This window comes from Netta rufina (assembly GCF_964035555.1).
Source record: "Netta rufina genome assembly, chromosome: 1".
NCBI lineage: Eukaryota > Metazoa > Chordata > Aves > Anseriformes > Anatidae > Netta > Netta rufina.
Window position 1 is genome coordinate 114,062,138 of NC_140123.1, and position 21,518 is coordinate 114,083,655.

Here is a 21,518-nt window from a genome sequence, read left to right on the forward strand (position 1 = left end):
ATATATTCCTGCTACGAATTTTGTGTACTGTAAACATACCTAACACATACACACACATTTTTATTTAAAATGTGCCTCGTAGGACTTCTAGGACCAAACTGCATGAAGCCTTCATGCTGGTGTCTCCTGCTAAATTAGAGAAGTTCATGCTCAGCGCAGGCTGTATGAAATTCAAAGAAAACGTGTAGGCCATCAGAAATGAAATAAGATCAGCTTTATCTTTATTCCCAGCTGCATTATGAGAACTAAATTTCCCCCTGAATGGGAAGGTGGGAAGTTATGCTCACTAATATTTGTGAAACTTCCTGCTGCCCTGATAAGAACACCACTTCTATGTGCAGGAAGAAATTATGTCACGCTAGCTGCTGAGCTTAGGAAGCATAGTTAATAAGTTAGACCTAGGACCTATGTTTATTAAGGAAAACTATTAGCAGCAGCAGAGAATGGTGGCATTGCCTTTTTACCTCAGGTCCTGGGAAAGAAAAATACAGTGCAAATGTTCAATTAGGGAGTGACTTACAATTCAAATGAATGACCACACTTATGCAAGTTCAACCTTCTGATCAAAACAGCAAAGCTTACTTCGGCTGCCACAGATCAGTCTCTCACAGACTGGCCTGCTGCTGCCCTTGCTGTGCCTGCAGCCTGTGTTGCACAATCGCCTTCTTCTTGTTCCTTTCGGTTTGTACCGGGACATGCATCTCCTAGTTTGTCAGTGCTGCTGCCCAGCCACAGGTCTGTGACTCATGCCACTCCTCCTGTGAGCCACCCCTGCTCCCCTAGCAGGTCCCTGCACATTTGAGATGCCATACAAAGGGCACCTGGGGAGTTGCAGTGGAGAGTGAGGTCCAACCAGCACCAGGCCTAACCCCCTGTCCTCGTGTCCCCATTCCAGGTGGGAGGTGAGCATCCCTGGGAGGAGGAAGAGGTACTCCAACAAGGAAAGTAAGTAAAGATGCTCCTCCAGCACCCCGAAGGTGGCAGGGAGAGGGAGGGGACGTGAGGTACCCTCAGCCACACAGCAGCACTGCAGCCCCAGCCATGGGGTGCTACCACAAGTGTACTGCCCCTCTTAGGACTGCTCCCAGAAACACAGGGCAGAGATATGTGCTTCAGTTTGGGCAGCAAGTTTCTCCACGTTTTATATCTAAGACATCTACCTAGAATTGCACCTCCTTGCACTTCACTATTGCATGGCTGAAAGATTAAAAACAAACAAGAAAGCTGGGGACTGCGGAAACCAGGTGTTCTGCTAATAAAATAGCTTTGGCCTATTAAACGTGAATAGGGAAGACTCATGTAGTGGCTGGAATCACACGCATTCACATGAACCACAGCATCTTGATTTTGTCTTGGACTGTTACCCTTTCTGTCAGGGGTAATGTGACCATGTAGTGATCAGTAATAATTTGACCAGTGTAGTTTAACATGCTCAGCTGCTTTCAGGAGCGGAATGCTTGCTCACTTGTTAATCATACACATTAATGATCTTGTGGCTGCATCAAGGCAGCACGATGCTATTTGGCACCACTGCCAGATCTGCACTTGGTAGGTTTAACGTGACATTCAGAGGCTGATGCCTTCCCTCCAGCCAGACTGCAAAGCAAGAACACTTTAAGTCCTGCTACCTTAGGCAGAATTGAAAGCTCAGCTCTGAAACTTTGTAGGAGCAAACAATAGCTCAACCAATTTCCTTACAAGAACCTGATAAGCAGCTAAAAATAAAGCTGTGAAAAAGGGTGACGCAAATAACCCCTTGCCACTTAGATGCCCACGGGGCAGAGAGACCAATTTCCCGACAAACCCTGGCTGCTGAATGAATGAGGTTATTCACCTTGGTTTCATTATGGTCAATGAGCAGTACAGCACTGTAAGCATGTGTGAAACCAGAGGAAAGATAAATCTTTACCAGCCATCAGATGTCTCTAGCCCTTGGAGGTTGATCCCTTTCCACAACCCGTGCTCCACAAGCTTATGATGTTGCACAGCCTGCAGCCAAGCCTGAGCAAGCCCCGTGCTGCAGAAAACCGCGCTCCATCCCCCCACAGGGCATGTTGGCCACCCACACCTCACTGCTTGCCTTGCCTGGCATCCTGCAGCTGTGCCGAGGACCCACAGTCACCTGTTTGCTTCCTCTCTCCCCAGCTCAGACCGACAGCTGCCCGCCGAGCCCTACCCAGGTAATGACTCAAAGCGGATGCTTTCGCTGCTCTGCCCGGGGGCTGGGCTCGAGACATGCCCCTGTCTGAAAAACAAGGTGTCCACCACCTTCCCTCGTTAGAGACGTAACCCCACCATTGGGACATTCCCCTGGGAGGCAGAAAAACAGCTCAAGCCTCTGCTCCAAGTAAACCAATACATGTATGCTGAAAGGGTGGGATGCAGCCCCACTCTAGGGCCCCTTTTGGAGAGCATAATGCTGCCTGGCCCCAGTCCCACAGCTCGGGGGCTTGTGCCTCCTCATTCTGCCCTCGGTGAGTGGCCCCAGCCACCAGGCAATGCGTGGCTGTGGGGTATTCCTCCCACCTCACCCTCATGACCTTCTCCCCTCGGCTGCCTGCTAGCCAGAGTGACCTCTCTTGTCTGCAGCTGCACCAAAATTGGCATGTTTTCCAGAAGAAAAAAAAAAAATAGTTTCGGTTTCAGCATGACATCTTTTAATAAAAAGCTGTTTATCTGGACTATTGCCAATGCAATTTAGTAACAAAAGAAGTCTTTGGTTGAAAGACTAAAGGAGATTTAATACTTAGAAAAGTTAAAAGGCTTTGGTTAATCTTTCCTCCGTAAAAAATAGTGATGAATGGCTAAATCACTGCTGGAACAGAATAAGGTTCCTCTTGCCAACATCTCCCTGCCTCTAGGAAAAAAGCCTCAAAGCACGCACTGTTAAGCTGACCGTTCAGTTTCAGTTTCTTATAAACCAGAAGGGATTAAATGGCTGCACTGCAGGAGGACTGGCGTGATGCCACATGGCTCAGTCCATCCTGTCTCTCCATTCTGGGGTCAGATTCAGGAGTTGTTGTAAGGCACCCTGAGGTAGTTTGAGAGGCAACCATCCCTTGGTGCATGCCTACTCATCTCTCCAAATTCATCTTTCTGGAGGCGAAAGGCAGAAGAGCAGCCTCCTGTCAGCTGAGGCACTTGACTGTCTCATGCACTCATGGTTTGGGGTTCACATGCCAGGCTCTGAGCACAGCACTTGAGTACCTGTGGTCTGCTACCTCTGCTAAGAAAACAATCTTAGCAGTGGGTAACTGATGTGCCTTAAATCACCAGTCATGACCAATCACCAAAAGCACTGTGTACTGCAGAGCAAAGCGCTGCCATTTAGCAGCCCACCCTATTTTCATACATTAAAAAAAAATAAAAAAAAATAAAATAAAAAATGACAGCAGTAAAGCAAAAGTTGTTGCCCTGAAGATACGTGGGTGTTTAACAGAAAATTTTAAGAAGGTGGTTGGGAACGATGACAGAAAAGAGTGTGATTAAATGAGCTCATCATTTGTGCGAGTGTGGGGTGAGCTGTGGGGGCAGAGACGAGGAGGGGTGGAACTTCAATGGGGAACCTGCCAAGGAGCTGTCTCGTTTTGAGACTCCAGCCCCAAGTGAAAGCCACAGAGCAAGGTTCGGAGACAGTCTTGGTAGGGTCTTCAGAACAATATGAAAGTCATTTCTTCCCTGTTTTAAACTCAGTGTGCGGATAGTGAAAGACTCAAACAAAATCCTAGGAGTCTTCATGCTCACTCCTCCTGCACCGTCAGTGTGTGGGACAAATCACCCCACCTCTGCACTTCGGTCCCCACTGAGAAGAGGTAAATGACAACAGCCTGTCAAAATGTGTAGGCTGGAAGCACTCTGGAAAGTGTAGCTACAAGTAAGGCGTAGGTAGCCCAGTGTGTTGGAAAGTACAAGTGGCACCCCAGCCTTCACTTAGTGGATTTGGAGCCAGTTAGTCATGAAAATAGAGAGCCTACCTGTTCTCATTTTGCAGGCACGTGAAGAGAAATGCCTGCTGCCCTCCCAGTTCTTTGTAATAGTGGCTAGGGGAAGGGAGAGCCTGGCTTCTGCAGGTAGATAGGGAAGACAGGGCCTTTTCTTAAGCAAGTCTTTCCTGATTCCTCCACTCTTTAAAACGTCTGTAATTTCTGAATTTCAAGAATTCTATAAAGCCTCAACAATAAACTCAGGAATTATTTTCAAAATGCTGTTTCCTGAAGGTCCTGAAGGAAATCTTTCACACCAAACTGAATACAAATAGACAACATGATTCATACAAGCTGGGAAGATCTGAAATTCCACAGAAATTATGTCCTAATGACAATTTCTCACTTCTAGGTTTGAAAAACAAAAGATAACCCCTTGGGTTTACTAGCCCATGGAGCAGAGACCTCTGTTCCACTTAGAGAACATGAAAGGTGGCTGCAAATGTCAACATGAACTCAGCAACCCCCACTTAAAATTACTGCTATTACTCCAGACTATAGTGGGTGCCACTAAAAAGGCAGTGTTTACTCACTGTCTTTATTAGCGAGTTCAAATCAAGAGCATCAGAGCGAGAAACATTTTAACTTCTGACCCCAAATACATACCCCAGTTCACATCATCCCTTTAGACTTAATGAGCCATCCTACTACCTATTTAAGTGCACAGTCACACAAAACACATTAGTGAACAAAATCAGGAGGCAAAAGGAGGGACAAGTCTAAACAGAGCTGGGAAGGCATTTACTCATGCAATCTTACCTTCTTCTTTGTTAATGAACAGTTCTTTCTTCTCCTCCTTCTGTTTTCAAGGAGCTTGTTAGATGAGGGCCACCAGGGCTTGGGCAGCCATCTCTGCATCTCTGATGTCGCTGGGCCCCCTTCCAGGAGCCCTGCCTCCTGCTCGGCGGGTTCCTGGCTGTATGAGCCATGGTCTCCATCCCCTCCAGGGCAGGCTGACAGGGGGATGGATGAAGGCCTCACGAGTGTTAGGTTTCAGTAAGTCAATCTGCGTATGTATGACAAGGTGTCTAGAAGCGTGAGATGATGGAGAGGGCAAGTTCCCAAGGGGAAGCTCGCTGTCTCTGTCCGTATCCCTCTCAGCCCACAGCACTGCTTGAATAGCCTTCAAATGCAGCCAGCTCCGACGCACAGCTTGCCTCCTCTTCTGCGCATGGTGACACAGCACGGTGGCTCAAGGGGAGGTAAAACAGATACTTTGATGTCTATTTAAATTCAGAAGTCAAGAACAGAAATGCTGGAGCTAGAAACTATCCAGGCTAAAGGAGTTAAAAGTCTCTTTTAAGTGGTAGGGAGCTGCCAAATCCTGCAGCTAAATGGAGGTGAGGCCGTTGTGTGTACACAGAATAGTGAGCCCCTCACCCAAGAAAGAGGGTTAGAGATTGAATTTAAGGAGAAGGCAGGGCAGAACATGTTATTCAGATGCCGTGTAAGGCCAGACAAGGGTACTGACCTGTTTACACGTGAGTGGCCCCATTTATCCCCCTATCCACCCATATTCCCATGCTTTTTCCTCCACAAATCCCCCTGCTCTCCCCATCTGCTTCCTCCCCTGAACACACCATGACAAGCCTAGTACAGGTCACCAGAAGCTCTCCCCCTCATGCACCAATTCCTTCAGGCAGTAGCTCCCCCTGCAACTCGACCAGCCAGGAAAGCTGGAGACACTCCCTTTGACACACAGTGTGGGTGCCATCCCTCGCCCACAGGGCTGGCAGCTTTCCTGGGACAGCCCTGGAAACAGATGGGGACAGGGCTGATTGGGGATCCCCCCACCTGTGTGGGGTGATGAACTTTTTGTCACATAACCTATCAGCAACAGTACCAGCCTCAGGAAAAGAGTCAGGCCTTGGCTCTCCAGCCACACAGCACAGGTGTAAGCACGCAGCTACAGCCAACACAACCAGGGAAATGGCAGGATTTACCAACGCTTCACATACTATGTGGGTTAACACCACTGCCTGAGCACACAGGCTGTGTGGACTGCCAGGTCTGTTCACGCTGCAAGCTTCTTCAGCAAGAGAGTATAACAGTGTTGGAGCTGATCGATCTCTTTTTCTCTATCTCCCCCCACTAGGAACATTGTGCCAGAAGAGACTCGATGAATGCCAGCGGGCTTTGGTATTCCACTGTCACCCACAACGTCAAACATGAGTCCTTTGCGACTGACACCAAGAATCAGACAGACTATGATCAGACAGAATATGCAATTGTCAGTGTGCCTACAAATAAGCAAAATACCACCTACTCCGAAGAGCACAGTGCATATGATTATGTCCTCATGAACTAGAGAGTGACTCTTTCTGCTCCCAAGAGGGCCTACTCAAATATTCACTTGAATATTTAAGCCAGCCTTCCTAGCCACTTCACCTGTCAACTCTTCAAACAAACCGGAGAGCATCTCTCAAGTTACAAAGCTTTAGGACGTGTCTACCAGTCAGTTCCAATGAGACAAATCTGTCCATGAAAAGGTGATCACAGGAACAGGGTACAGGGCTCAACAAGTAAAACAAGAGGAATCAGCAGTAACTACCATTGTAAAGCAGGGCTCCTCTACAGAAAACCAGGTGCTTCCTTACTAGAAGAAACTGAGACTGCGCAATCTTTCTGGATAATTACAGTATTTTTAAGGGGTTAAGCAGAACTAATGATAGAAATCTCAAAATTGCAATAATAATTACCCCCCTCCTTTTTTTTTTTTTTTCCCCCATAAATAAAAAGCATGAACTTTGTGTTAGGTGTACTTAGTTTTTTTTTTTTTTCCAAAGTTTTTCTGGCCAGCTTGATATAGAACAGTATATATACCACGATGCAGCATACAATCTGGACAAAGAACTCATTTCTCAAATTTTTCCCCCTGCCACTCCTTAACATAACACTCCTTGTCTCAGAGTGAAGTCTTAACAAAGTTGGATGCAATTAAAAAAAAAAAAAAAAAAAAAAAAAGGCAAGAAACTGTATACAAAACAACAACAAAGTCCACTCACTGCAAATGACTGCCACTTAGAAGACCATGAAACCTACAAAGACCCCTGTGCTGCACAGGTGGTAATTACACAGCTCTCAGTGGAGGTTTTGCCTTCGCCACTCAATGTTTCCAGCTCATTTCTGCTGGAGTTTGGCTCTCCACAACGCCAGAATATAACTTCACCACAGCCTGTCAACCTGCTGCAAACAGAATTTTTGGAGTTGCACGTAGGAAGCTGGTTATTGAACGATTCAGCAGAGCTCATGAAATGATTATGTGCCCATGTGCTTCCTTAATCATTATTTTTTTTTCTGTATTTTTGTATTAAAACAGTTTGAAAGAAAACATTGAGTGGTTTTCCTGATTTTAAATATTCCCTTGTATCCGATCTCTGGCTGCAGTCCTAGCTTTATAGCATGGTTCCTTTGCACATCCCACCTGCAGTTTCTGTGCCAGAGGGTCCCACAAAGCAAGTGGCTGCACACAGCTGAGGACAGATGTTGCAAGCATGGTGTAGGCACTGCTGCAGTGACAGGCAGCTGAATCTGCCCAGAATTCATGCTTTGCTACACAGGCTGCCTACCATGGGATTTGTAAAGGGCTGGCTGTACAATCCACAAGCTGAATTACCAGAAAAATCTTTATTTTCCTTTTTGAACCATAGCTCAGTTTCCTCAGTCATCTCCATGTCATCCACACTCCTATTAAAGTGAACATTATGCATTCTCAAATTAGCTAAACAGATAAAATATGTTCTCACACTGCTCTGACCCTAATGGATGAAGTCATAATTATTTTATCTGGCTATCTTCTTTTCCATTATCAATTTACCTCAAAGATATAAAAACAGATGACTGTCTTTTTTGTACATTTCCTTCAATTAGATTTCAAAGCATGGGTGGAGATGGACTGTAAAGTCAAATGTTTTCTGCTTAAAATAAATATATAGAAACTATTGAGTTAACTATATAATCATAGTGTTTCATCAAATGAGAACTGAGGCATGAAAAGAGAAATTACGTTTTTTATAGTCACTGCTACATCTTACAAATTAAGATGTGGTCAGAATTAGTCACAAGTGACAGACATGTGATACTGTAATTTGGTTTAGACTGTTTCAAAAGCTCTTTTAAAACTCAGGCAAAAACAAACGTGGTTTTGAGTGTATGTCTTTGCCAGACAGGCAATTCATACTACTCTCAGCATTTAGAATTCCCATTGTTATTTTTCAAGTCAAACTGCTGAAAGACAGGAGCTGCTGAAGAATGAAAACAATCACTCTAAGAATAAAAATAAATAATTTAATGTACAATATAGTCATCAGATTCTTTAAATAAACATTAGGAAAAAAAAAAAAACAATTCATCATAGTTCTCACAGTACAAAAAGTTTCTAAAAATATTTTTTCCTATACAACATTATGAACATTTATACAGGCTACAAACATTTCTAAGTGAGAAGAAGTTACACTTCACTAACATGGTAGTGAAACTTTCATATTCCTCAAAAAATTAATGCTTAATTTTTAGTTTTGATCTTATAACCAGTTACTGGCTATAACATTCATGCTACAGTGGCCTACATGATCTGCTTCAGCACCTTTTTCTTGGCATCAGTCTGTCCCACATGATTTATTGTCAACAATTGTTTGCTGCCTTATTAAGGCAAGAATTCTGCTTTTCTTTTTTTCCCCCCACTGCCAGGGAAGGGCAGAAGGGTGTAGACCCATTTTCCTTTGAATTTAGAGATGTGGGTCTAATACATGTGTGTGTCTTTTCACAAGCACCAGTAGCTAATTAATAAAGTACACAGCTAATTTGACCCTTGAAAGATTCCTGCAGCATTCAGATGCATTAGTGAACAAGTCACATTTCTTCACAATGTTTCTTCCTTCTTCATTTTTATTTCACATTACAGAAGAGGAAAAACAGTGCTGATGACAACTTCTCTAGGAAGAAGTACAGGATGAACAAGGGGATGATGAGAGATCCGTCTTACTTCAGAAGGAAGTGTAAAGGTTTTGCATATAATTAAAGAAAACAACCTTATAAGTTAAATATCCTTTCTGTTTTGAGAGAAAAGAACGTTGGGGTGGATATGGCAGATGAAGTTGGTGGGGAAAAAAAAGTATAAGACATGAGCATGGGTGAACATGAAAATTAAGGATGAAGCTGTACAGATAATTTTGCATAAGCCAAGAGCAAAAGAGAGGAGACACGTAGGACTGTTTTTAAAGCTCGAGCAGGGAATCTAGATTTCATCATAAGACAAATTAGAGTTTTCCAAGTCAGTAGAGCACTTTATCAAGCAAGATATATGATTTTCACAAGACTGACATGGGTAACTCATAAATCAGGACAGAAATGAAGAAGGAGGTAGCAATGTTCTAGGAGTACAATACTGTTAGCAATACACCACATTTTCATTTGAAGAAAACCATCTTTAGAAGTGTTTCAACCTAACAAATAGCTCCCTAACCTGGGATTACTAACAGACAGTAGAAGCCCATCTCTTCTAGGAGGTGAGAAACATGAGGAGTCCATTATTTCTCTGAAAGTAAAAACAGTACATTATTAACAATAAAATGAAATCTTAATGTTTCTGAATACTTTTTCCCCATCTTTTTGTATTTTTCTATGAATGCTGCCAATATATAAGGAACAAAACAATACTGAGATTTAGAACTTTTGACTCGTTAATCTCTTGTCCCTTGTTAAGGGTACCAAGGAATTAAAACACAAATTAAGCACAAATCTTACTTATATACATTGTACTGTGAAGTGTTAGCCTAGGATCATAGGATATGATAGGATAGGATTCAAGTGTGAACATTTGGTTCATTTAAAAGGTATCTTGGTGCATAACAAATTTTCTCAAAAAAAAATCCGAAAAGATACAAATTAGGAGGCTTTTTCATCCTTGACCGTGAAAACATCAGAAACTCACTCCCTAATTACACAGCCTTTTCACTTGGATTTAAATTGGTGAGGAAAAATAATTTTAGTTATTTTGCTCCCTGTTATGGTACACATACATAAGGAGATTTTCTTTTTAACTGTATGCATTAAATCTGGAGATCTGGAAAGTCTGGTTGGACCCTGTAGCTCAGCATTATCATCACTACTCAATCACTCATCACAGTAACAAATAAAGAATTCCGGGTTATAAATTAAGTGTAACCAGACTTTCTTGAAATATAAATATTTAACTTTTTTTTTTTTTTTTTAATAGAGTTGTGCAAAACATGAACTAATAAATCTCAACATCTTCCCAGAAAGATTTTCCTTTTTTCCTCCCTCCTTTTCCTAAAGAAACAGTTCCTGTAACTTATACCACTTACATGTTGATGTGAGAGAATCTGGGTCAAGCTTTAACGTGTTACATTCAGACGTCCCAGGATAAAAAGTATCTTCTTCATCATAAATATTCTGACGTAGAATGTTTCTTATAAAATCTGGGTCCATTAAATTTTCCATAAACCCCTCTGCTGATGGCGGTACAGAGAACTCTAGCTGGTAAAATACAGCGGAGCTTTCATTGCTGAAAAACAAAGTCAGCACTGAATCTTTCCTTTTTTTTTTTAAGACTGACTTTTCACAAAGTTGGCATGGATTATTTATTTTTTAATTTGTTCTAAGGAGAAGAAGGGAGAGGAAGAGGCTGCCATCAACAATTCTAGTTTCATTTTTCCTCTCTCTTCTCAAATCAACTCTTGACATTAACAAAAAGTAGGCACATTACCAGAGACATGTTTTCAAATGCACAAAGGGCAATTAGGCATGTGAGGGTGAGGTTTTCAGCACTCATGCCTAACAAGTACATAAGGGTAGAGGTGCTGCAACATCTTGCACATAGCTTAGCTGAGAATGTGCAGAAAGATTTGCTCTCCTGATAGCAGTACCTGGCACAACCCAGCTGTGCTCCTAAGCCAAGCTGTGGAGTGGATTAACCAAACCACTGAACCGGAGTCCATCTCTGGAGATTTCAATATTTGTGATCTACGAAACCCACAATGTACAATGAGACAGATACATTTTATACAAACAGAATTCAAGGCATCAAAAAATAAGTTGGATGGGGAAAAAGACAGAGAGACACAGATCAGCTAGTCAGTACATACACAATGCAACAGATTTGTACTTGTTCTAAATCATGATTTATACCTGAAAAACTAAGGAGTTGCAACTCACTCCTTGAGCGCAGCCAGTGTGCCCAAGGCTGATGGTGTTCCTTCCCCAGAGTGCCCTCAGGTCTGTCTCTTGCCCCAGCTCCAGAAGGGTTTTCCTCCACCCTTTCTCTCTAGGATCTTAGGCTTTTGCTTATCTACTTCCCAAGTTTTTCTCATGTTGTCTTAATCCACTTGAAACATTGCTTTTTCGGAAATGCTTCATAAACCCTTTCAGATTTTCACTCTGCTATGTCTCCATGACAGGACCACACTATAGCTGATCTTTCCAGCCCACTTTTCCTGCTGATTCTCAATCTCACCCCTGTTTCAGGACTGTGGTATTCCCGTAGCTTAAAATATTTGTGTCTCAAACACAGTGAACTCCTTAGCCCTCCTTCAGTGCCGGTTTCTGCTGACAGTAAGATCTCCCCTCTATTTCAGCTTGAAGCTTTCTTCTGCCTCTGCAAGACAGGTCTGGATGCTTTTCTCCTCCTTCCCCCCACACTACTCCCCAGGGTCCATCAGCCTTTGGTGGCTGAGTTTCTCCTTTGTGTGTACCCAGCCATTGCAGGGACTAGCCTAACCTCCATTATGCTGGCTGCTCTGCCTCTTGCTCCTGCTCCACCAGCCTGTCTAACACGCTGCTGCCTTGAGATTTGCTCCCATTGCCCAAAATAAAATGTGAGGGGAAAATGGTCCAAACAAAGCAGGAATGTAATATTATTGTTTTGGCTCTCACCGATGCTCTTGTTGCCTTTAGCTTTTAGGAGCCCTATTGTATTTATTTAATAGGGCCTTTCCATAGGCCCTATTGTATTTATTTAAGGTTATTTAACCCACATTGTTCTCAGGTAGTCCCAGTAGCTCATTTTCTTCTTAAAACATTTTATTGAATAAGCATATTAAGGCCATAACTTGGGACCAAAGATAACAGAGGAGATACTAAACAGCAACAAAATGCTATTGTCATTGTATATTACCAGCACTTGTCCTTTACATCAGAGAATCCTTCAACCAGTTTTCACTACCTATATTTTTTACTCTCCCCTAAGCATTTTATTTTTCACAGTGCATATTTTTCATTGTGCGTATTTACTCAGGCACATGTATGCCTTATCAAAAATTTGCAAATTTCTGACAATTTTGGTGATAGAAATTGCTTACCTGAAATGAACCACTTGAGCTGACCTAAAGTAGCGTCCTAGAGCAGGAGATGAACTGTAGACATCCGTTAACTTGGAGAGAAAAAAGAGGAAAAAAAAGAAAGAAAGATATATTTCTTCCATTCACTCTCTGTCTTCCCCATAAAAGAAAGGACAATGAATCATTCTTAAAAAGGTGTTTTAAGGGGCATAAACACAGGTGCTGAAAGTCACTTATCAGCACAGGAAAAAAATACGCATTCCCTTTAAGCTTGACAGACAAGTTAATCTGTGTGTTTGAGCGATTACTATATTACCTTAACACACTGGAAGGCATTCAGGGTGAACTAAAAGTATGTGCTCAGGTTGCCCTGTGCAATTTATGTTGTTTGGCTTGGGTTTTTATTAGTGGCAAAAAGCCATTCTATTCTTACTTGGTAGAGGAAAAGATGTCTCTACTGAGACTTCCTTTACACAGTAAGTCTAAATCAGTACTGCCATGCCTGCTGAGCTTACTTCATCTCTAACAAGAAGCAATGATTTTTCAATGGAAATGGCAGCTATAAACCAGGACTGACATCGTGTACTTACAGGGGAACACAAAGCGAAAGCCTTTTAATTGGCATTGGGCTAGAAGTCCTCCACAGATCCCTCCTAAACTAAATTGTTCAATGGCTCAGTGATAAAGGTGAAGGTTATGTCCCAGTTATTACTCAAATGTAGAGTTTTTTGGTTTTTTAATTAAACTGTTGTTGATCCTTCCCTGGATCAATGCAACTGCCCATGTGCTTAAAATCATCGATTTCTTTGCTTGGATCAGGACTTAAAATTGTACTACAAAAAATACATCTCAGAATTTAGTGAATTATGTGGACTTGCAAAGACTGAGTTGCTACACAGAGCAACAGAAACTTCTTTAAAGGAAAACACTGAATCTATGTAACAAGATGAATCAACTCCGCCAAGAACAGTGTCAATATGTACCTTCTTAGTAATGTCATCAATAAAAAGGTGTGGAAGACTACACTTCAGTTTGAACTTTCCAGAAAAATTGTGATAATTTCCACTCTGTAGTAGTGCGTCAGCATCCCAATAGTCATCCTCATCTGTGTAAACATCTAATATTCAAAAGAAAATGGAAAGAGTAGGAAAAGTTCCAGTTAGCAGAAGCATTGGGAAAGCAAAACAAAATAACCTTTTGACTTTCTCCAGGATGGCTTTTTCACAGACTTCCTAGGTAAGGATTGTCTGGGAGCAACAGAAAAGTGGGAGTCACCTGAAGAAAAGCAATAGCGCACAGAGGTCAGTGACCCACCCTCTCAGTGAGGGTCTGCTGCTCTGGGAGCCTGGCAGACAGTAACACCACGCAGGGAGAGGTGAGTGATCCAATGCACTTGCTGCAGTGTTACAAGCATCATTTATTTGCACGCTCATTCTTTTCTAGAAACATTTTCTCATTCAGCTACAAGAATTGTCATCTGATCATGATACAGGTTACTGGTTGCCCACAAAACTAAAAGCCTTCATATCCACTACTCAACACACCACCTTCTGCAGTCAGCATCCCAGTCTTCTCAGCAGTTTACAAAAAGAGTTTAAAGGATGCTACTGTTCAATATGTGTTCTTGTTAGATTGCACATATTGTACATTCTTGTTAGAAGATGAACCAAGAGTAAGATACTTACTAGAATATAGAACTAGGCTGATAAGAATGACCAGGAACAATACTACAAAAATTGTAGTTAAAACCATCCATAGTTCACACTTCCAAAAAATGACTTTTCTGCATGATTTCCACTGATCTCTCTCCTAGATACAAAAGGAAAGGGAATGTTGATTAATAAAATAAGGTGGGAAAAACATTTAAGAATACTTCTACTGTCACATTTACAAACACACACAAAAAAAACAAACAAACAAACAAACAAAACAACACATAAATGACAGAATGTCTCATTGACAAGCAATGCTCTATTCCAAAGGTTCCCACCCTTGAGTACTGCCACAAGTGGGAAGGTAAACAGGCAGAAGGCAAAGGACATCCAAAGGCAGTCTATTATTCGAGAGATGTAGCATTTCCCATTTGCACTGTCTACAATTCTTGAATTGTCTAGAAAGCTGAGGTGCTACAAAGGTGCTATCTTTGCCTTTTTTTTTTTTTCCTGATAAATTTGATTTGCATGTACCACGAGCTATCTGATTAAAGTCTGCCATCTCTCCCAGACAGAAATGTGTCTGGAACAACTTCCAGAATCATTCACCTCTGTGATGTTAATGATATCAGCCTGTATAGCTCCTGGATGCCGGCAACCAAAGCTAATGGGCCACTATTTATTAGATATTGTTGCATTGAAGACCACTGGAGTAATTAAGTCTTTTTCAGCTAACTACATTTTTCTTCAGAAGACTGAATACTGGAAGGCTATTGAGTAAATTTAACAAAGCTTACTACAAATCTCACCTGTTCTAGATGACAAGGAAATAATCTTCAAAAAATATGTGTATGCATGCATGTTGACGTAGGAGGGAAAAAATACCCACCTTTCATTTCAATTTTAATATGATTTAAGATTTGAGGTTGTTAGTTAGCCCAGTATTACTATTATTTAAAAAAAATACTTAGGTGACATAATAAAACAAGTGAACAACTCCAAGTAATTTCTTCGACAGACAGAAGCGTGAATGAAGTACAAGAATGCATAAGGAAGAAGACCATATTGCTTTTTAAATTCATCCTCCTCCCCACCTACTGTAAACCCAGGTGTAAACTCCATGTCCTTTTTGACTTTGGTACTTCCAGGTAAGGAAAATCACATTCTGTGGGTAGTCTGGGACATGCACGTGCAGGTAGGCAGGAACCAGCTGCTAGATGGAGGCAATAATCCACTTTACTTTCCTTTACCTTTTGAACTTTCCAAGAACCTAGCATAATAGAGAACTTTTCACTGAGTTTAACTGACATCCATCAGCTGGCTTAAAGCTTCCTGGGGAGTAGCAGTTGCACAGGGAATGAGAAAAAACACCTACAGAAAGAGTTTACGTGAGTCATTTCTCCAGGAGCAGGGGGCAAACTAAAAGAAAGTATCCTCTACTGATATCCCTGCATGGAGAACGAAGGGCAGCAAGGTTAACATATTTGCCCTCACACCATGCATTCATGTCATCACTTGTGTGACATGACATCACATCAACCAGGGGCGTTATTTCATATACATATATATATATACACACACACATATATATAATGCATCAGAAGAATGAATCTTCAGTTTAATACCTGACACTAGCATATCATTTTGTACCTGAAAAAAATAAACAAACAACAACAAAGAAACAGTAACTACTGTCTAGAGTACAATTATGAAATTTGCTTTGTTGTATCTGTTATAAATATTAATTATAGACAGTTATAAATAGTCCAACGTTTTCAGACTATCACGAAAGTGTAATGGCTAATCAAGCATAGTAAACTGGGTTGATCTTGAGCAAACATTCAGCTCTGCAACTATTCATCACCGGTTGGGCCAACACCTTCTGGACATTGCCCATATAACGTCATGAGAGCACCAGGAAGGAGCGACAGAGAAAATCTCTCCCCGATGGGGACAGCAGCTGTGATTAATTTGCTGGCCAAGCAGGAAGCAGAGCATAACAATTTTTCAGCAGTCCCCGTAGGGTAAGAAGCCAAATGTCAGAATCAGCAGAAACAGAGCCTAGATGATAATTCACAGTTATGGGAAGGGGAAGGCTGAACTGAAACTCAAGGGTAAAGTTTCTAAAAGCAGCTCAGCTGATCTAGCTCCCCTCTATCTCTCCTCCACCCTTTCTCCTGTTCCTGTTTGAACCACCCTAGAATTTGTCTGACCATGCAGCATGCTGATTCAACTCTCCACAGATGAGAAGTAACTGGCCCCCAGTATAGTATAGGAGATAGGGCTTTTGCCTGTTTAATGGGATAGATCAGCTCACTGAGATAATGAGTGGGGCTCACACAAGGAAGCAGGCACTGTTGTTTGACCCGGAGGAAGAAGGCAGAGATGGCATGACTAATGCTGCTGGGCTCCCAGGTGGGCTTGGCCATCCTGGAAGATCTGCCCCCACATAAAATCGGGAATATTCCTTTTTCTACCACAGATTCTCCCTCTGCTCTTGAGTGAGTAATGAAAATCTTTGTACCACAGCCACCCATGAGTAAATACTTCTCTTCTGCCAGCTTTATGCTATCCCGTAGCTTTAAGCTAAATGCTAGGTACTGACTACCTCAGGATTTACATGCTGGTCTTAACCGAGGCTTTGGGGCACTTTAGTCATACACATTCCTAGGTGTTAGCAACTGCAAATTTCTCAAAGATAAAAAGAGGGACAATCCAGCACACTTTAAAAAGTTTGCTGCCTATTCTTGATTTGGCAGTGCCATTTTCTGATTAATTTGTTCTTAAAGAAAGACTGATTTTAATATGCATTTCAACATTTCTCCTTTCTAGTTTTGAGCCTAATCCCACTGGCAGCACATGAAAAGAGAAAGCAAAACTTAGAATACCAAGTACAACTTTTGTTTGTTAACTTAAAGTTCACAAACATACAGCACCAAAAAATAACAGTGCTCAAAATCTGACTCCCGCATTAGAACTCTTCATTAAATAAGATAAAATAAATATACTTCACATGCTTTCATCCTTTACTTTTAAGTGAGCACTCTTTCCCCCTCCCTCAAACAAATCAATCCCTACAAGATGTTCCTGCAAAGTGTCACTTCTCTTACTGTGTGGTATTTCCCCAAGAGCTCCACAGGCATCAAATGAGCAACTGAAATTCCTACCTTGCTCATCGCAGCTGCTGAAGAATTTAGAGGCTTCTTGTGATCAACTTCACTTTCCTCCCCATTAACTTCTTGTAATTCAATAACTTCATGTTCCTGATTAGAGCTTTGCCTTTTCATAGCTTCTGTCTCAGTGCAAGGACCTCTGTCTATGAAGCAAGCACGGAGCCAACTCATTTCCTTCTGGTTTCAGCTGCAGTTACAGCCAGCGGCAGTTCTGGTATGAAGCTGGAGATGGTAACAGTGAGACAGCTGGAACAGCTTTCACAGGAATGATGTCAAAACATCGATAAGTAAGGGGAAATCCTTGGAAAGGCAAATATCATCTGAACAAGCCACATAGGAAAGGGAGGGTGAGGAAGGATTGATTCGCCTGTCTCCTGAACTACAGCCCTTAGCTGTGCAATACTAGGCTTTCCAGTTCATCTGGTTTACCTGCCAGCCTTTGACAAGCACAAGCAGGTGACTAAACCTTCAGCAATGCTGCCACTTGCTGAGGTGGTTTTGAGAGTAACTGAAATGCTATTCCTGCTGCTTTCAGCTGAAACAGTAAAATGCTTTTGCTGCTGTCGGCACAGATAAACAAACAGATGTGTTTCACGACAGTATAAACCAAGTAAAGGATCACATCGCTTGTGGTTCAGTTGGGATCTGAAGGGAACTTATAATTTCCATCAGTGCTTCTAATTTTAGTCTCCCAGTATAGCCTATTGAGAACTGAATGCTGCTGACAATTTGCTCTCTCTAGCTACTCTGTTGTCTGAAATCGTGCCTAGTGCTAAAGAAGCATTTATGTCTATTCACACACTATCAAGCAAAAATCTGAACAGTCACTTCCATGTAAAAAAGAACAAATCTGAAGAGAGAGGTGGGTGACCTTCAATTTTATCCCGTGTTCTCCAGGGTATACTTTTATAAAGCAAACAATCCTGTGAATTGAGACCTGATCTGCACTAGATTGCCACATGAACTCTCCCATGCTACATCAGTCACACAACAGCCGGGGGCTGACTGATCCCCTCCCTCCCAGTATCCTTCATCCTACCTCTCATTTCTCTTGTTCTAACTCCATCCTTGGGTTTCTCCTTCCTTCCCACATAGCACTTCTTTTGCTCCTCTGGATCAAAAGGGTTGGGCCAGTAACTGCACTCCTGCTCATTCTCTTGCCTCAGAAGAGAGGACAGGGAAAAAGAAGCATTAAGAAGGGAACAAAGCCTCTTTCTCCAACTCTCTCCTCTGCTGTATGAACACCCACTCACAGGACTGCTCCTTCTTTTCCCTGCCAAATGCTACGAATGCTTTCCCCCAGATTTCCTCATTGTGCAATTCTTCTGGCTACAGATGACTAGAGCATTCCCAGGGGGGTCCACTGCTGATGTCCTGTGGTAGTCATCCAGGCAAAGGCAATCAATCAGGCCGAGTGCAGAGCTTGTTTTCATTCAGCAAATAAAGAAACAAATTCCATGCCCCACCTTTTGGTGAATCCTTATAAGACTGGAGGACTGAGGATGAAGCTGAGCAGTCATCAAGATCAAAACCGGTGTCCGGATCCACAAGGATTTTCTTGGGAAAACTTTTCAACTAGAAAAGTCTTGACCTGCTTGTTCTCACTAGTCCTGCTGGAGATTAAGTTATTTAATTTCCACTCATATAAAAGACCTTACCTTCCTACCTTCCTAGTGTATTGTCTGAAACCAAAACTTTTTTTTATATGTATAAGTCAAACAAGTTAATGATTATGGATCTCACTCCATAAACGCCAAAGTCCACTTGTTCACCTTTCTTAATGATCTCTGTACAAACTCTTGAATTTCTGTCGTCTGGGTGATCTAACTTCCATACTTGGTGCTTTTCTTGCCTGTGAAGCAACTGACCCTTCTGATTCATGGAGCTGCAGAACTCTTAAAAAGGGAAATTGAGAACTGATCTGAACTTTGTGGCCTAGGCTCTTATCTAAAACTGAACAGCAGGATAACTGCTTTCTTCTGTTGTGAAGACATCTTTGGTTTCAATATCAGGAAAAAAAAAAAAAACATGACCTTAAGCATGTGCTTTAGTACAACAGACAGGTCTGGCTCAGTTTTATAAGTGTGAACTCCGAGGTACCATTGCAGTTCTGATCACATCACGGGGTTGAAGTTTCAGAGGCACTGAAAATGAAATGAAACATAGCCACTTACATTTTTATCATGTGTTTATTTGAAAGGAAGAAGCGAATGGCTGAGTAGTCTTTAAAGACACTAAAACCCCTATAGAATACCATTTGAGCATAGTTTAGGTAGGAAGCATTGCCAGGCACATAGCAGGCGGGAATGCCCAACACTAGCGCAAGAAAGGAGATGGAAGCCTGTCAGACACCAGAAACCTACTATTTAAAAATTACAGTACTAACTCATTGCCATGTTTTCCCCAAAGTTCTAAAGCTAAACAAGAATCAAATACTTATGTGCAATAGAAAAAAGCATGCTGTGAACAGCAAGGACTGGTACTCAAGTTGCCTGCTTCATCTTTTTCTTTTTTTTACCTTAAAGATGAAAGCTAAACACTTTCAAGTAGTCAGCACAATTTTAAGACAATCTAGAAAGTACAGGCAGACCTTTTATTCAACTGAATACCAGAATTCCGAAGTCTCATGAAGAGCTTTGAAAACTTTAAATCAGCTATACTTGGACTCATCAACAGACTATAATTTTCTAAGCTAGGTTTACTTCTAGGGATAAAGGATTGACCTTATGACAGGAGTGTAGCTGTAATTTCCTCCTCTGCTTTCTTTGAGACCAAAGATGCATCCAACCACCTAAGACCATTTTCCTTTTAAGTCTCTTTCAGTGCAGTGTGCCCATACGGGCACAACCCTTTCTTCTGGCTAGAAAGAGAGACAAAACAGAGAACCTGACCTCGAAATTCTGATCACTGCAGACCAAGGACATCAAGGAAAGCAGTGTGAACCCACAAGAAGCATGCCAAAGTTGAGAGAGCACTCTGCAGCCAGACTATGTAAAACTATGTGCAAAGAGATTGTAAGAAAGCGCTAAATGCTGGGCGAGATGTCCAGGTACATCAGGAAAGTCTCAGAGCTGCAAAATTTTGCTTGTGTTTACAAAAAGACTGATTTCAACATGAAGGCCTTCCTGACAGAGCAATAATCCTGATGCAGACTGCTTGCAGGTGCCCCAGGAGAAATGCCACTGTGCTGTGTTTCACCCAGTCCTGCATATGTGGTATCTTCTCTCCTCAGACAGCAGCAGCAATGTACCCCCTTATTTTAGCCAGGTGTATGTGCAGTTTATGGTACCAGAATCTCAGTGAAGCCACTGACATTAGCTTTCTATCACCCAGACACTATGCTCATGCTGGTTTGAAGACCAATATACCATAACACAATGCCACTACAATTGCTACGCACTACTTACAACATGAGAGACAGCTGAGTCTTCAGCTGTTTGGAGGGGGAGAAGAAAAAGAACAAAAAAAAAAAAAGTCATCTTGAAGTATGGATACATACAAACTCACGTTCTAGGGTACAGATCTGAGTCCTGTTGAGATCTGATTCCCACCTCCTTTTATAAAGGAAATCATTCTGGTTTTGGTGATTTCACCACAATCTAATATCAAAGAAGGCGATTAACTCAAACATACAATATTCTCTTGATCAGCTACATGCACAAATACATCTAATAAAGCCTATAAAAGTGATAAGAACGGACAGTATTCTAAATCCCTGGCATTTTGCTAAGGAACTGGTAGTTTGTGAGGTCTTGTAGAATTTTTTCTTGGGAACTTAATTGAAACATATTTCTCAATGCATTTTGACATGCAGTTTCCTATTGTTTCATTAGAATTCAGTATTCCTTTCCTCTTCTTTAAATGTTATGCCAATAAAATAAATTATGCTCTTACTGCCTTTTTGTTTTTTTATCTTAATGTTTGTGAGCTAAACTTTTGGTGGTTTTAGTAGCAGCACAGGAGACAGCCTAAAAGTTACAGTCCAGAAAACAACAGTAATGCAGCATAACTACAGAATGAATTAATCTCAGATTTGTCTACTATTCTTACTATACTAATTGTATTTTGAAGAAACATGAAATAATTATTCATGTTTAGAATCCTGTAACATCACTAAGTGAATGTTAGTATTCATGGCCACATCCCAAATATATCCACATAGGTCTATGCAGCGACATATACAGATAGGAGGAGAGATACGTGTGCATCTCAGAGATGGAAGGAGGGGAGAAATTTTTTTTCTCCTCCAGTTTCTAACCCCCCCACCCATTTTTTATTTTTATTTTATTATATATTTTTTTTTAAGGCTTTGCTGCTGGGGATAAGGAAGATGAATCCATAAGGAATGTGCAGTTGCTCTGAATCCAAACAATTCCTGCTGGATGAATAACAAATGATAGTTACTGTGTTAAG

The 21,518-nt window shown here is 41.7% G+C and overlaps 1 protein-coding gene across 1 annotated transcript; it reads right to left on the bottom strand.

Annotated features, from left to right (window-relative positions):
* Window positions 1–5,997: 5,997 nt before the first annotated feature.
* Window positions 5,998–18,625, bottom strand: LOC311213368 (TPA-induced transmembrane protein; the record flags this gene model as incomplete). The annotated part of the gene is made up of 7 exons (XM_084293321.1): window positions 18,572–18,625; window positions 17,100–17,327; window positions 13,966–14,089; window positions 13,264–13,397; window positions 12,302–12,372; window positions 10,310–10,509; window positions 5,998–6,188 (listed from the first exon to the last, which is right to left on the bottom strand). The coding sequence occupies exons 2-7, from the start codon at window positions 17,274–17,276 to the stop codon at window positions 5,998–6,000; spliced, it is 897 nt and encodes a 298-aa protein (XP_084149447.1). The 5' UTR covers window positions 17,277–17,327; window positions 18,572–18,625.
* Window positions 18,626–21,518: the final 2,893 nt, after the last annotated feature.